The sequence below is a fragment of the Peromyscus maniculatus genome, chromosome 1, assembly GCF_049852395.1.
Source record: "Peromyscus maniculatus bairdii isolate BWxNUB_F1_BW_parent chromosome 1, HU_Pman_BW_mat_3.1, whole genome shotgun sequence".
Classification (NCBI taxonomy): Eukaryota; Metazoa; Chordata; class Mammalia; order Rodentia; family Cricetidae; genus Peromyscus; species Peromyscus maniculatus.
The window spans coordinates 116423101-116435680 of NC_134852.1; the positions used below are offsets into that span (position 1 = coordinate 116423101).

The following is a 12580-nucleotide window of genomic DNA, read 5'->3' on the forward strand; positions in this document are numbered from 1 at the left end:
ACTCTGAAAATGCCCTTGCTTCAAGTACTCTCATCATTTTTTCACTGACCCAGTGAGGTTGGGGGGGGTGATTTCCAAGTGCCTGTGCATGCAGGTAAGTGGGTATGACCTGATCTAGGGACAGTTCTAGGTGGGGAGTTTGATTAGGAAGGTACACCTGTCAAACAGTAGTGCAGGTGTGCTAATGTGAGCTCATGTTCCAATTCCTTTTAAACAAATTAAGGAGTTAAAATGCCATTTCTTTTGGCCCCAAACACCTTTTTCTGCAATGCTAATGCTGTTTGCCAAGCTGCTTTGAGACCCTTTAGAAACCAATAGAAAGTGGTTGGTATATTGGGAAGTTGTATTGGGTGTGGAAAAAGCTTAAGGGAAATAAAGAACTTGGGATGTGTTTGAGATGCAAGGGGGAAACATTGGACTAATAAAAGTCTATCAATAACAAGGCATTGTTCAAAGAGCTTATGGTAGTCTTAAGATGCAGTTTCAAAGGAAAAATCAAGAAGAGGGAATTGTACTCTCAGTCACCAAATGAAGCTTTATGGTGATATTTTATTTGTACTGAAATGTGATTTTATTTGTATATTAATAAATAAAGTTGCCTGGGGGTCAGAGCTAATAGCAAGCCATAGCAGAGCTAGGCGTTTATGGTGCACACCTTTAATACCAGCACTTGGTAGGCAGAACTAGGTAGATCTCTGTGTGGTCAAGGATACAGCCAACATTGGAGACACATGCCTTTAATCTCAATACCACAGAAGACCTGGAGGGCTGTACATACAGGCAGTAATGAGGCAGTCATGTGGTTGGGTTTACAACCAAAGAAAAGGCAGAACAGAAAGTCCATATAAAGACACACAGACAGGAAGTAGGTCTCTTTCAGAGAGATCTCTTGGCTGAAGAGGCTAGCTGCAGCAGGCAGGTAAGGCTCTTAACTCTGATCTTTTGGCTTTCTTCTTTGCATTGGTTCTGTGTTTCTTATTTAATAAGATGGTTGGTTACATCTACAAAGCTTGATGGCTGACTGAGTGCTTGGTGCAGTGTGCAACAGAGGAGTGCCAACTCGGACGACACCATAGTTGCTGACAGAACCAATGTTCCTCATATTGATGTTCCATCCTGCAGTCTGGGGAAAACAGGAGATTAACAGGGCCCCCAGACTGCTGAGAAGTTTGGGACAAAGGTTTTTTTGCTATTTAGTAAAAGCTGAAATGAAACAGAGACCAGAGCCACACCACTTCTGTTTACTAGCAGCAAATTACTGTGTGTCCCATTTAAGAGGCAGTTCCTGAGTCCTACTAGCTGATCAAAGAGGCGGCTCAGTTACTATGGCAACCATCCTTGCCTGGAAGCAAGGTTCTCAGGAAAGACTGTCATAAAGTGCTGCTGTATCAGGGAGTGAAGTTCAGCAACATTTGTTTGAATTATGACATTGAGTCGAGTTGCAATGAGTTTGAGTAAAGGGACAGCCCACCCAGCTGGCAACTGTCTGCTGCTGGGCTCACTTTCACTGGTTCCAGAATGGCTGGGAAGGCCTGGTAGAAAAGGTGGCTCTAGGGGAGTGGCACCACCCCAAGTGTTACAGCCCCTTTACCGCAGCATGCATTGAATCCCAGGGTTGAGGGAGTTGGTTACAAAGACTCTAGAGCTACTGATGTATTAGGCTCTGATTTCAAACTGTTAGTGGAACTTTAAGGATGTTATGAAAACTGACTGTGAACTACAAACCTCAGAAATGAAAGAGTTTTGAGTTCACCAAGAATTTTAACTGTGGTGATTCTTGATTCATGTACTCTCTGTCTTGTTGGAAGAAAATGTAAATAGTTCTATTAAGAGATCTTGCTGGGCGGTGGTGGTGCACGCCTTTAATCCCAGCACTCGGGAGGCAGAGGCAGGCGGATCTCTGTGAGTTCGAGGCCAGCCTGGGCTACCAAGTGAGTTCCAGGAAAAGGCGCAAAGCTACACAGAGAAACCCTGTCTCGAAAAACCAAAAAAAAAAAAAAAAAAAAAGAAAAAAAGAGATCTCTTTTAGATGTTTGCTGAAGTTTGCAAAATAGTCCTATAGTGAGTTTGCCTTTGAATGTAAGTTTATAAGAAGTGTAAATACCTGTAGTAACTATTCATACTAGTTGTAAATATGTATAGTAAAATTCATACTAGAATTATGTTGTTATTAATGAACCATGGTTTGGTGAAGCTAAGGAGTTTTTAAGTTTCATACAGTTGTGTCTGGAGTTTAGTGATTTATTTGATGCATTTGTATCGAGTTTATTGATTTAAAAAAGAGCTTGGTAAAGCTAAGGCTGTCATAGATATCTTGGATTCATTCAAAAAAGAAAATTCCATCTTTATCATCCTCTACTCCTTTACTGAGGGTGGGGGGTGGCATCCTAGGGATCACTGTGGTTGTTCCAACTACTTGCAAGCTCTTAGTAGAGACCTGCGTTGGAGAAAAGTGAAGGTCTGTACTCCCGCCTACCAGAGGTTGGTAGTCAGGGATGGGCAACATTCTGTTTGTTAGCTGCCAACCTAAGACAGAATGTGCTTGATGGAAGTTGTATCTCCATGACGGGTAAGGCTTGTCTAGCTGAAGAAGACAACCTAAGACAGACACAGTCTATCTGAGGGGTCTGAGGGGTCTGAGTGGCCCTTTATTATTATACTAAGAAGGGGGAGCTGTAGAGACCCACAGAGGTTTCCTAGTGAGATCCTAGCTTGCTTTATCCAGCAGTGCTGAATCCATGGCTTTGTCCTGACCAAATCTGGTTTATTTTGTTCCAGAACAGAGGCTACTTAAATTGCTCTAATGTGGGATCTTCAATAATCAATGAAGTCTGATATATCGAAAGTCAGCAAGTTTTTTTCGTAACTAGAGTAGGTGAAAACATCCATTTAAACTAATTTAAGACAAATTTTAGCATTTCCCCAGATGTATATGTTAGTTAAATTTTCCATTCAGTTGTTCTAAAGTAATATATGGCAGCCAGAAATGCTAGCATCTTCTTCTAATAAGACTTTTCCTGAATTACTAAATATTTAAACACATATTAGAAATAATAAAATATGAAATAGGCTTTTGAATGAATTTTGATTTTATTATGCATTCACATATTTAGGACTTTTATGTTTAAGCACAAGAAATCAAGAGAGAAAAAGCCTTTTTAGTAGTAAATCTTCAAATATTGAAATATTAACTAATTTGTTTTTACTTATTTCATTTATAAGGTAGAATCTGGAAGGTGCTACCTAAATTGATATTTGGCTTCCTAGGTTAATGTGAAATTTGTGAGGCAGTGTTAGTATTCTATTTGTGGCAATTGTTATTTTTTTAAGTCATCAAGTACTTCTTGCTTTGTGATTTTGGTCCATGAATCTGGAATAGCTCCTTTATTTGTAAATTTTTTTTCATATTTCTCTTCAAGCTTTAATCTGAAGTGACAGACAAACCATTTCCAATATGGCTGAGTAGATGAATCTGGGGTGATGCTCCAAGTGGCATACTCACCTCCTGCTTCTCGATATTTCTTGTATAGGAATTTCTTGTCATTATTTAAAATAAAGAAACAATCACTTGCTACTGAACTAGTACAGCAGTCAATGAAAAAGTAATCTGTTTTGTACCATTTCCATCCCCTGACAGCCTGAGGACGATGGAATGGCACACTGTGGTCTCCTTCATGCTGTGGAATGGTGTTTGTACAAATTGCTTTACAAAAAGGACACTGTTTCCAGCAGCCACAGAGATGTTCAGAGAGAATTTTCTCAATGTCAGGAACCATTTCATCTATGGGCTTACTTGAGCAGTCCTCTTCTACCTTCTTCATTGCAGGATCCAAAGCTGCACTCATGGCTTCTTTCAGAAACTCAGTATCTTTTATCTCCAGGTGCTCGATACTTATCAGGTCTCTTCTTGGAAAGATCAGGTTGCTTCCTAGGTGATCACAGAACAAATCCAACCAGCCAGATGCAGTGCTTCCTTTATTCTTAGCTACTTCTGTGGTCTTATGAATGGCAGTGAGGATGGCATGCTTGATGTCCCCTAAACTTATTTTTAAAAAAGTTTTTACTTTTTCACCTTCTTTTTCTGAACAGTATCTTCTAATGTGGTCACTAATGTAATTCCTGAAAAAGGATGCTGGCTGATGAATGTATTGCCAATACTTATCAAAGTTTTCTTCTTCTGCCAGGGAAATGAGAACATGTTTCTCCAGGTTAGCCCTGTTTCCGTTAAATGCAGCACAGGTGGCTCTCATATCCCCAGCTACTTTAGTACTCATTTTGCCCCATATAGTGGCATAGATAGCAGGAGTAAGCTTGAGCCACAGGAAGTCAACAAAGGATGTGATGGAGGTGGCACCTTGGCAGGAGATCTTAAAACTCAGGAAGAAATCATTTTTCTTGCTCTCCAGATAGTTTACAGGATCGTTTGCTCTCTTGAACGCTTTGTGCATTTCCTTGAAATTCTTAGATGCTCTTTGGAATAAGCACAAGGATAAGTCAATGGTGTAGTCTCTGGTAAATGTGTAATCTTCCTGAGGAGATACAGATTTCAGTTCTTTTTCGATTATCCTCAGAATTTTATGAAAATCATTCTGACTGTAATCACGTTTTTGCTTCCAAATGTTTTTAATTGTTTCATTAAATCTTAAATCAATGTTATTAGTAATTTTATTAATGGATTCTTTATGACAGGAATCTAAACTCTTTGAAAATCCAAGAAATTTTTTTTTCATTTGGACATGCTTGTCATAATTGATGACAAACATTTCTCCATTCTGTTTTTTAAGTCTTTCTGCAATATTTTTTTCCTTTTTGAAATACCATAGAAAAATGCTTTCAGCATCCCCATCAGTGTCAGGCTCTGTGACATGAGGTACAGTAGAAGACACACTGTAGATCCAACTTGTCCAAACTTGATTAAATTTCTCACGCAATTCTTCATCACTTAATTCTTTGCCCTTCACACTTAAAGCCAACGTTCGGCTTTTCTCTAACAATTCATTTTCATATTGTGACTTTTTGTTATCTAGTGTTTCTTGGCTTTTTTTAAGACTGATAAGTTCATTGCCTTTTGTTCTGGTGTCTGAAATAAGTGCATCTTTAAGGATTAGTAGCTTATGTTCAAAATTTGCTTTCCATTGAACCAATGTTTCACTATCTGGGTCCTCCTCAAAATATTTGTCAAATTCTTGCTTGATGGTTTCATATTTCTTGTTAACTGGACTCTCCAGTGCATTAGTTGTGAGTGTCAAGATTTTCCCATTCTGAATCTGATTGTTCATCTGATTCTGAAGGTCCAGCACATGACTCCTCAGCTCCCAGGTCCAGTGGTTATACATGGTTTCCAGTTTACTCATGGCTATTACCTCTTGTGTGTTCCTGAAACTGAAAATGAAGTTCTCACTGACAAGGGCTTTCCACAAATCTTGAACTCGGAATTTTACATCTGAGATCTTCATGATCTTTCCTCTGGATTCCTGCTGGGCAATCCTAAGAATTCCAGTCTTCAGTTCTTGAACATTGTGGCTGTATCGAGGATTGGGAGGGGCCATTGGGGGATTGCCATCCCAGAGGTGAGCAAAATAGTAGACATGATTATTGACATCAAATTTAATTACATCACTGAAGCGAGTTATGTTGGAGCACTCTTCCTGTTCAGCAGCTAATGCTGTCATTTCATCTAGTCTCTGCTCCAGTCTCCTTCGTCCTTCCATAGTTTGGGATTTTGCTGTAACTTCTCCCACATTCTGATGGACAAAGATGCAACTGGGAGAGATTTTCACTTGTTTCATTCTCAGAAAGGCCTGGACGACAATTTGTAGAATATCCTGCATCTCTGATGGATTCTCTCCAAAAATATTGATCAGAGTCAAGTTTGCCAGGCCAGTGACAAAGGTTGCCAACTCATTGTCCCAATTGTGGGATTTGTTGTTGAGTTCTGGAGCCCGAAGTCCTTCTGTGTCTACAACAAGCACAAAATCAAAGCTGAGTTCTTCTGTGAATTTCTCATCCACCTCCAGGAGCTGCATGTAGGCCCCCTTGGTACACCTGCCTGCACTGACTGTGAACTCTAAACCAAAGAGTGCATTCAGTAGAGTGGATTTTCCTGAGCTTTGCAGGCCAAGGACAGATAGAACAAACAGCCTTTTGTCTCCAATTTTCTCTGAGATCTTGTCAAAAACAGCTGCCACCCACTTTAGAGGCACATATGAAGCATCCCCATCCATCAGCTCAATGGGAACACCAGCTATCATCAGGTCTGCAGCAATTTGGGGGAGGCAGAGAAAAAGGCTGTTTCTAGAGGAGGAAATATCTTCCAGAGCTTCATAGATCTGGGCAACTTCACGGAGAAGGTGCTCAATTCCAAAAGTGCAGTCAAGTATCTCAGTAGAGATGGCTTCTATCTGTTTCTGGCAGTGTGTCATGGAGCTGCTGTTCTGTGCCTTTTGCTTTTCTTCCTGTACCAGTAACCACAAAATTTGTTGCTTTACTTGTAAAGTCTCCAAGTGTTCCATGGTTAGATTTTCCAAAACCACACTTAACCAGTATAAGAAGTAGAGTTTGAAGTCATTTTCTGAGTCTTCTTGGAGAATTTTTAGGACAGATTGCATTAAATCATTGAGAGGGAAGGCCTTTTCAAACTGCTGCCATCGTATTTTTTGCTTTTCTATTTCAATTTCACTCTTGTGTTGTTCAATGCTCCGATGCCCTTTCTCTTGTAGGTGATAGAGTTCTTTGTCCTTCTTACACCAACGGTGCCACAGTTGTCCCTGAAGGGGCAGCAAGTTTTCTTTTATCTTAGATAACTTGTATTGCTCCAGCACTTCCCTATTTCTCTGTGCTTTTTCTTTGGCTTCCTTCAGTTCTTTCTGGTCTTCATCAATCATGAATCCTTGCTTTCGAGCGATCTCTGAACATTCTTCTATGCTCAGAGCAGTGCCAGAGATTTCTATTAAATGTTGGATGGTAGTGATGAGTTCTTCTGTTAATTCTGCCTCATTTCTATTCCTAATGCCAATTCTCACCCTTCTGGCAGAATTATTAGTTGTGAATTTTTCTTTGTCATCAATCAAACAGATCAGAGGTTTTGATGACTGCCACAGGTGTCTGACAAGATTTTGGTTTTCTTTATTCTTATCAGAAGCTGACATGAGGATCACAATGAGAGAAGAGACATCCTGCAGGAAGCTGAGTTGTTGTCTATGTTCCTTGGCATCTCCATGAAGATTGGTGAAGGCCACACACTTGTCAAATATATCCTCTCCTTGGCCCCCAGGAAAAAACCAGCAGATCTCTACCACTCCCTCCATCAGGAGACAGTGTTTGCTGGTTCCTCTGCAGTGTCTGTGAAAAAACACATCATGTTTATGTCTACTGAGAAGAGAGTTCATGATCTGAGATTTGGAAGCAGAGAGACCATTTCCAACTCTAAAGAAAGACACAATGGGGGTAGAGACACGGCATATCTGCTGTTTCTTGTGACTGTAGCTGTTGTCCTGTAGTGATTTACTTGACTCTTGCCAACTTCTCCTAATTTGTCTGAGAGACCAGAGAGAGAATTCAACCTGAGAAGTATTGGGACTTGGTACCACAAGGGGGATTGCAAATTGACAAATGGAAAGTTTGGACAAAATGTATTGTCTGGCAAGATCATCTGCACAGTGAAAAATGGCCATCTGGATGTCCATTGGGTGAATGTGGGGCTGGGACTCAGTGACCAGAGAAGTAGTGTCTTCATCCCTGTCATCAAACAACTCTTCATATGGATCAACAATTTCCTGGTTGGAGGGACCTGCAGAATCTTGGCTTTCTGCCTTTTCAGCCTCTTTGAATACCAGATGTCTGAACCCACAATCTAGCATCAGTAGCTTTTGTAGGAAATAAAAGGGAAGTTCCTGTTCAGATCTTGGCTGTGTGTTGTATACAGAATTCTTATAGATCTGATGAAAGTCAGCTCTTCTCATCCTTTTTGGGTAGTGATGTTCTAGACCTAGACGTTGGAGTAAGTCTAGAAAAGGACCTTTTTCTATCCCATCTTTTTCATTGTTGTCATCATTTTGTTGTTCACAAGTTTCTTTCTTTTTACTCAGGAGACTTTGCAACTGTTTTTTCACCTCATCCATCTGTGAAGAAGAGATGGTGTCTTCATAGTTCCCATCAATAAGTAATCTCAAAATTTTCTCTAGATTCTCCCAATCATGACCTGTTTCAAATTTTGTGAGGACATGTACAACTTTAGTAGACAGTAAGTGCTCTATGTGCTGTCTTGTTAATGTCAAGCGCTGTGCTTTTTCTTTTGGAGAAATGGCTGAGACTCCAACTGTGGTTGTCAGAGTTTTGAGCACCAGGAATGCCTGTGCCCTGTCAGTGGAGATAGTTTTGAGCTCCTGATATCTCTGTTGGACAGTTTGTGTTTCATCCAGGAGGAAGTTTATCTCAGCACACCCAAGGAGAGGCTGGAAAACATTACTTTCCAGCTGATAGCCTGCACCAGCAGCAACGGAGAGTAGCAGCAGCTGCATGTCTGGCTGCGCTGTTTCTCTGAGGTAGTTTAAGAAGGCATCAAGAACTGTGGTGACATCATGTGTAGCCTTTCTTTGAGCTTCTTCCACTGTTTCTGGTGACTCAGATTTGATGTGTGCTTCTGTGAGAGTTTTTTGGATTTCTCTTAAGTTTTTAAAGAATTCAGACAATTCAGTGATTTTGACTTGCTGTTCTTCTGAACCTTTCTGGTAGATCCACTGTATGATTGAACTTGCCTGAGGAAAGTTTTTCACTTTGTAAACATGAGGTTCTAGAAGGCTTCGGAACTGAGATTTAATAAACTGAGTTTTTTTAGTGGAAGAGTTTTTGCAAATGTTGAAAGTGCTTATGAGAAAATTCTGTAGATGCCAATTTGTGAGGCATGTATTAATCCAAACATTGTAACCTTTTGTTTTATGAGCCAGTGCTTGCATGAAATCCATCAGATTCTTAAGCTGTTCTTCAGGGTCAGAGACCTTCCAAGATTTCACATCATCCAGGAAATGTCCTGCTTCATTTATGGAGCTCAGCAACTCCTCTCCATCCTGGATAAGGGCAGTAACACCTGTCAGAGCAGAGTAGTTTTCTTCTAGGCAATTAGCCACCAGAAAAGGGTCCTTAAAATTGCTTCTGTGGTTAGACAGGATGATGTCCCAAATGGGTACCAGCTGAAGTTCTCGGTCAATGACAGACCAGGTTTTGTTGCTGGCAAGAAGGCCAGTTGTCCACTGAACAATTCCATTTGCTTCTGGTGGTCCACCTATCTGAGCCACAGATAATTGGACTTTGATTTGGAGCTGTTGATTCCTTGAATTTTTGTAGGATCTTACTGAATGTGAATCTGATATTGTCATACTTCCACCAACTTTAATCCCAAACCCACTGTAGCTCCCACTTATATAACTCTCCAAGGCCTCTGCTGTCTGCTGCTTCACACAATCTAGCTGGTCACTCTCAAAATCCTCTGAAACAGCCTTCCAGCGGTAGATTCCCCCAAGGTGCAGAGGGCCTTGATTAGCATGAGAGCCAAATCTGTTGAAGAAGTTTTCAGTCCTGTTCCTCACTGCAAGGAATCTGTCTGGTCCATCAGTGTGTTCCAGCTGTTCTTCAATGATTTTCAGTTCCTTAAGGGCAGCAGTGGAGAGCTGGAGCTGATCATTGCGAAAGTGGATGGAGGCTAGTGGATTGTAGCTGAACATTGATGAGCAGAAATATGAGTGCTTATAATGTGATTGGTGAGCATCTTCAGATTTTGAATGTTTGACTTTATCCATCCCACCTTCTAAATGAAATCCCCAGCCTCCACCCTTGGCTGACAGTGTTAACCTGAAACCGAACTTCTGTACAGTTTCAGTGAATAGGGACTCTTCTTTAGAAGACGTGAATTCTTTTGTTTCCATCCGTTTTCCTTGTTCAGATCCAGAGAGGAAGAATTCCTTGGGGACCTTTAGTAGTTCCTCTCTCCTTACTAATAGGTCCTTTTGGTGGCAGGTCTTATAAATTCCCTGCAGGGCCAGCCCACCAGATGTGAATCTTAGCAGGTCTCTATCTGAGAAGTTTTGAGTATTTGCTAGTGTCTGTTCCATGTGACTGAGATGTCTCTCCATTGTTTCAGTGATATCTTTCAGAGGCACTTCAGGCCTTGGCCAGCACTCTTCAGGGATCTCCATTGCTTGCCTCAGCTCTGCTTCTTTCCTCCTCACTGCCTCTTCCTGTCTGCTCTTCCCTTCTAACTGCAAGGCCCTCAGTTCCTGCAGTGCCTGTCCTGCCTGCCTCTGCCTGTTCTTTATCATCTCCCCTGGAGTCTCCTGGAACTCTGCAACACTTTTTGGCTGTGACAGGTCAAGTAGCTTCTCCAGAGCCTTTTTTTCCCATGTGTGTTGTGTCTGGGACTTCAGCTTCTGGAGATCTTTTTCTTCTAAGTATTGTAAAGCCTGGGCACAGTTCACACCCAGGTCTTCCTGAAGCTTAGGCAGCCAGTAGTCAACAGACAACCCCACTTCTGTCAGCATCTCCTGGAGATCTTGCCTCTTTCTGCTTTTGGACTGAGATTCATCAGGGATGCACTTTGTTGTTTCCATGGCTCTGTGAAGAACAGATACATATTTAGTCTGTGTTCCTACTTTAAGAATTCTTATCCACATGATCTAATGTGTAAGTGTTTTTTTGGAGGCTAGTCTTCAGAGTTTTTCATGCCTTCATCTAATTGTCTAATTTACATTTATTTAATTAAATTGATGGATAAAATCAATAAAATAGAAACAAAGAGAACAATAACCCCCCCAATCAATAAAACAGAGCTGCTTCTTTGAGAAAATCAACAAGAAAGAGAAATGCTTATCCAAATTAACTAAAAAGAAGAGAGAATATGCAAATGAACAAAATCAGAAATGAAAAGGAGCATATAACAACAGACACCTATGAAATCCAAATAATCTTTATGTTGTACTTTAAAAACCTGTGCTCCACAAAATCAGAAAATCTAAAAGAAATGGATAAATATCTCTATTGATACCCATTACCAAAGTTAAATAGAGATGTGATTAATAATTTAAATAGATCTATAATCCCTAAGGAAATAGATGCAGTCATTAAAATTCTCTCAAACAAAAAATGCCCAGGGCCAGATGGTTTTAGTGCAGAATTCTGCTAGACCTTCAAAGAGGAGGTAATACAAACACTACTCAAATTATTTCATAAAATAGAAAAAGAAGAAACATGACTAAATTGATTTTATGAGGCCACAGTCATCCTGATACCCAAACTACACACTGCATGATTTCAAGAGAGAAAGAAAATTATAGAACAATTTACCTTATGAACATAGATGCAAAAATACTCAATAAAATACTAACAAGCATAATTCAAGACTACATCAAAGATCATACATATCAAGTATGTACATACCAGAGATGAAGGGATGGTTCAACATTTGAAAATCAGTCAATGTTATCCACCATCTAAACAAACTGAAAGGAAAAAAAAAACACATGATCATCTCATTAGGTGCTGAAAAAGCTTTTGACAAAATCCAACACCACTTCTTGATAAAAGTCTTGGAGAGATCAGGCATACAAGGGACATAACTGAACATAAGAAAGGCAATTTACAGCAAGCTGATAGCCAATGTCAAATTAAATGGAGAGAAACTCAAAGGAACTTTATCAAAATCAGGAATAAAATGAAGCTGTCCATTCTCTGTGTATCTATTCAATGAAATACTTGAAGTTTAAACTAGAATAAATAAGAATAAATAAATAAGAGAACCGAAGGAGATCAAGATTATATGAATTAGAAAGAAAGAAGTCAAAGTATGACTAATTGCAGATGAATGATAGCATACAAAAGAGACTCAAAAATTTTACCAGGGAACTCCTACAGCTGATAAACATCTTCAGTAATGTGGCTGGATACAAGATTAACTAAAAAAAAATCAGTAGCCCTCCTATATACAAATGACAAATGGGCTGAGAAAGAAATCAGGAAAATAACACCTATCCCAATAGCCACAAATTATATAAAATATCTTGGGTAACTCTAAACAACCAAGTGAAAAACTTACATGATAAAACTTCAAGTCTTTGAAGAAAGAAATTGAAGAAGATATCAGAAGACGGAAAGATCTCCCATGCTCATGGATTAGAAAGATTAACATATGGCTGTAACAAAGTAAAAATGGCCATCTTACCCAAAGCAATCTACAGATTCAACTCACTTCCCATAAAAATTCTAACACAATTCATTACACACCACAAAACCATGATAGTCAACCAGAGGGAAAAACAAACCCAGGGCAGCTAAAACAATCTTGCACAATAAAAGAACTTCTGGAGGTGTCACCACCCCGGACTTCAAACTCTATTACAGGGCTATAGTAATAAATACTGAATGGCATTGGCATAAAAACAGACACATTCACTAATAGTATTGAATTGAAGATGCAGCCATTAATCTGCACACCTATGGACAACCTGATTTGTGATAATAAACCTAGAAATACACAATTGAAAAAGAAAGCATCTTCCACAAATGGTGCTGGTCTAATTGGATGTCTGCATGT

General features: G+C 39.8%; 1 protein-coding gene across 5 annotated transcripts in view; it reads right to left on the reverse strand.

The window, feature by feature from the left end:
* Positions 1-3071: 3071 nt before the first annotated feature.
* Positions 3072-12580, reverse strand: part of LOC102913863 (interferon-induced very large GTPase 1-like) — a 192861-nt gene continuing 183352 nt past the window's right edge. For all 5 annotated transcript variants that reach the window (XM_006991746.3, XM_076549724.1, XM_076549707.1 and 2 more), the window contains exons 2-3: positions 11428-11489; positions 3072-10605 (exon numbers count right to left, since the gene is read on the reverse strand). In XM_006991746.3, the coding sequence (XP_006991808.1) occupies positions 3318-10601 (7284 nt within the window). In that variant the 5' untranslated portion in view covers positions 10602-10605; positions 11428-11489 and the 3' untranslated portion in view covers positions 3072-3317. The remainder of the gene's footprint in view (positions 10606-11427; positions 11490-12580) is intronic.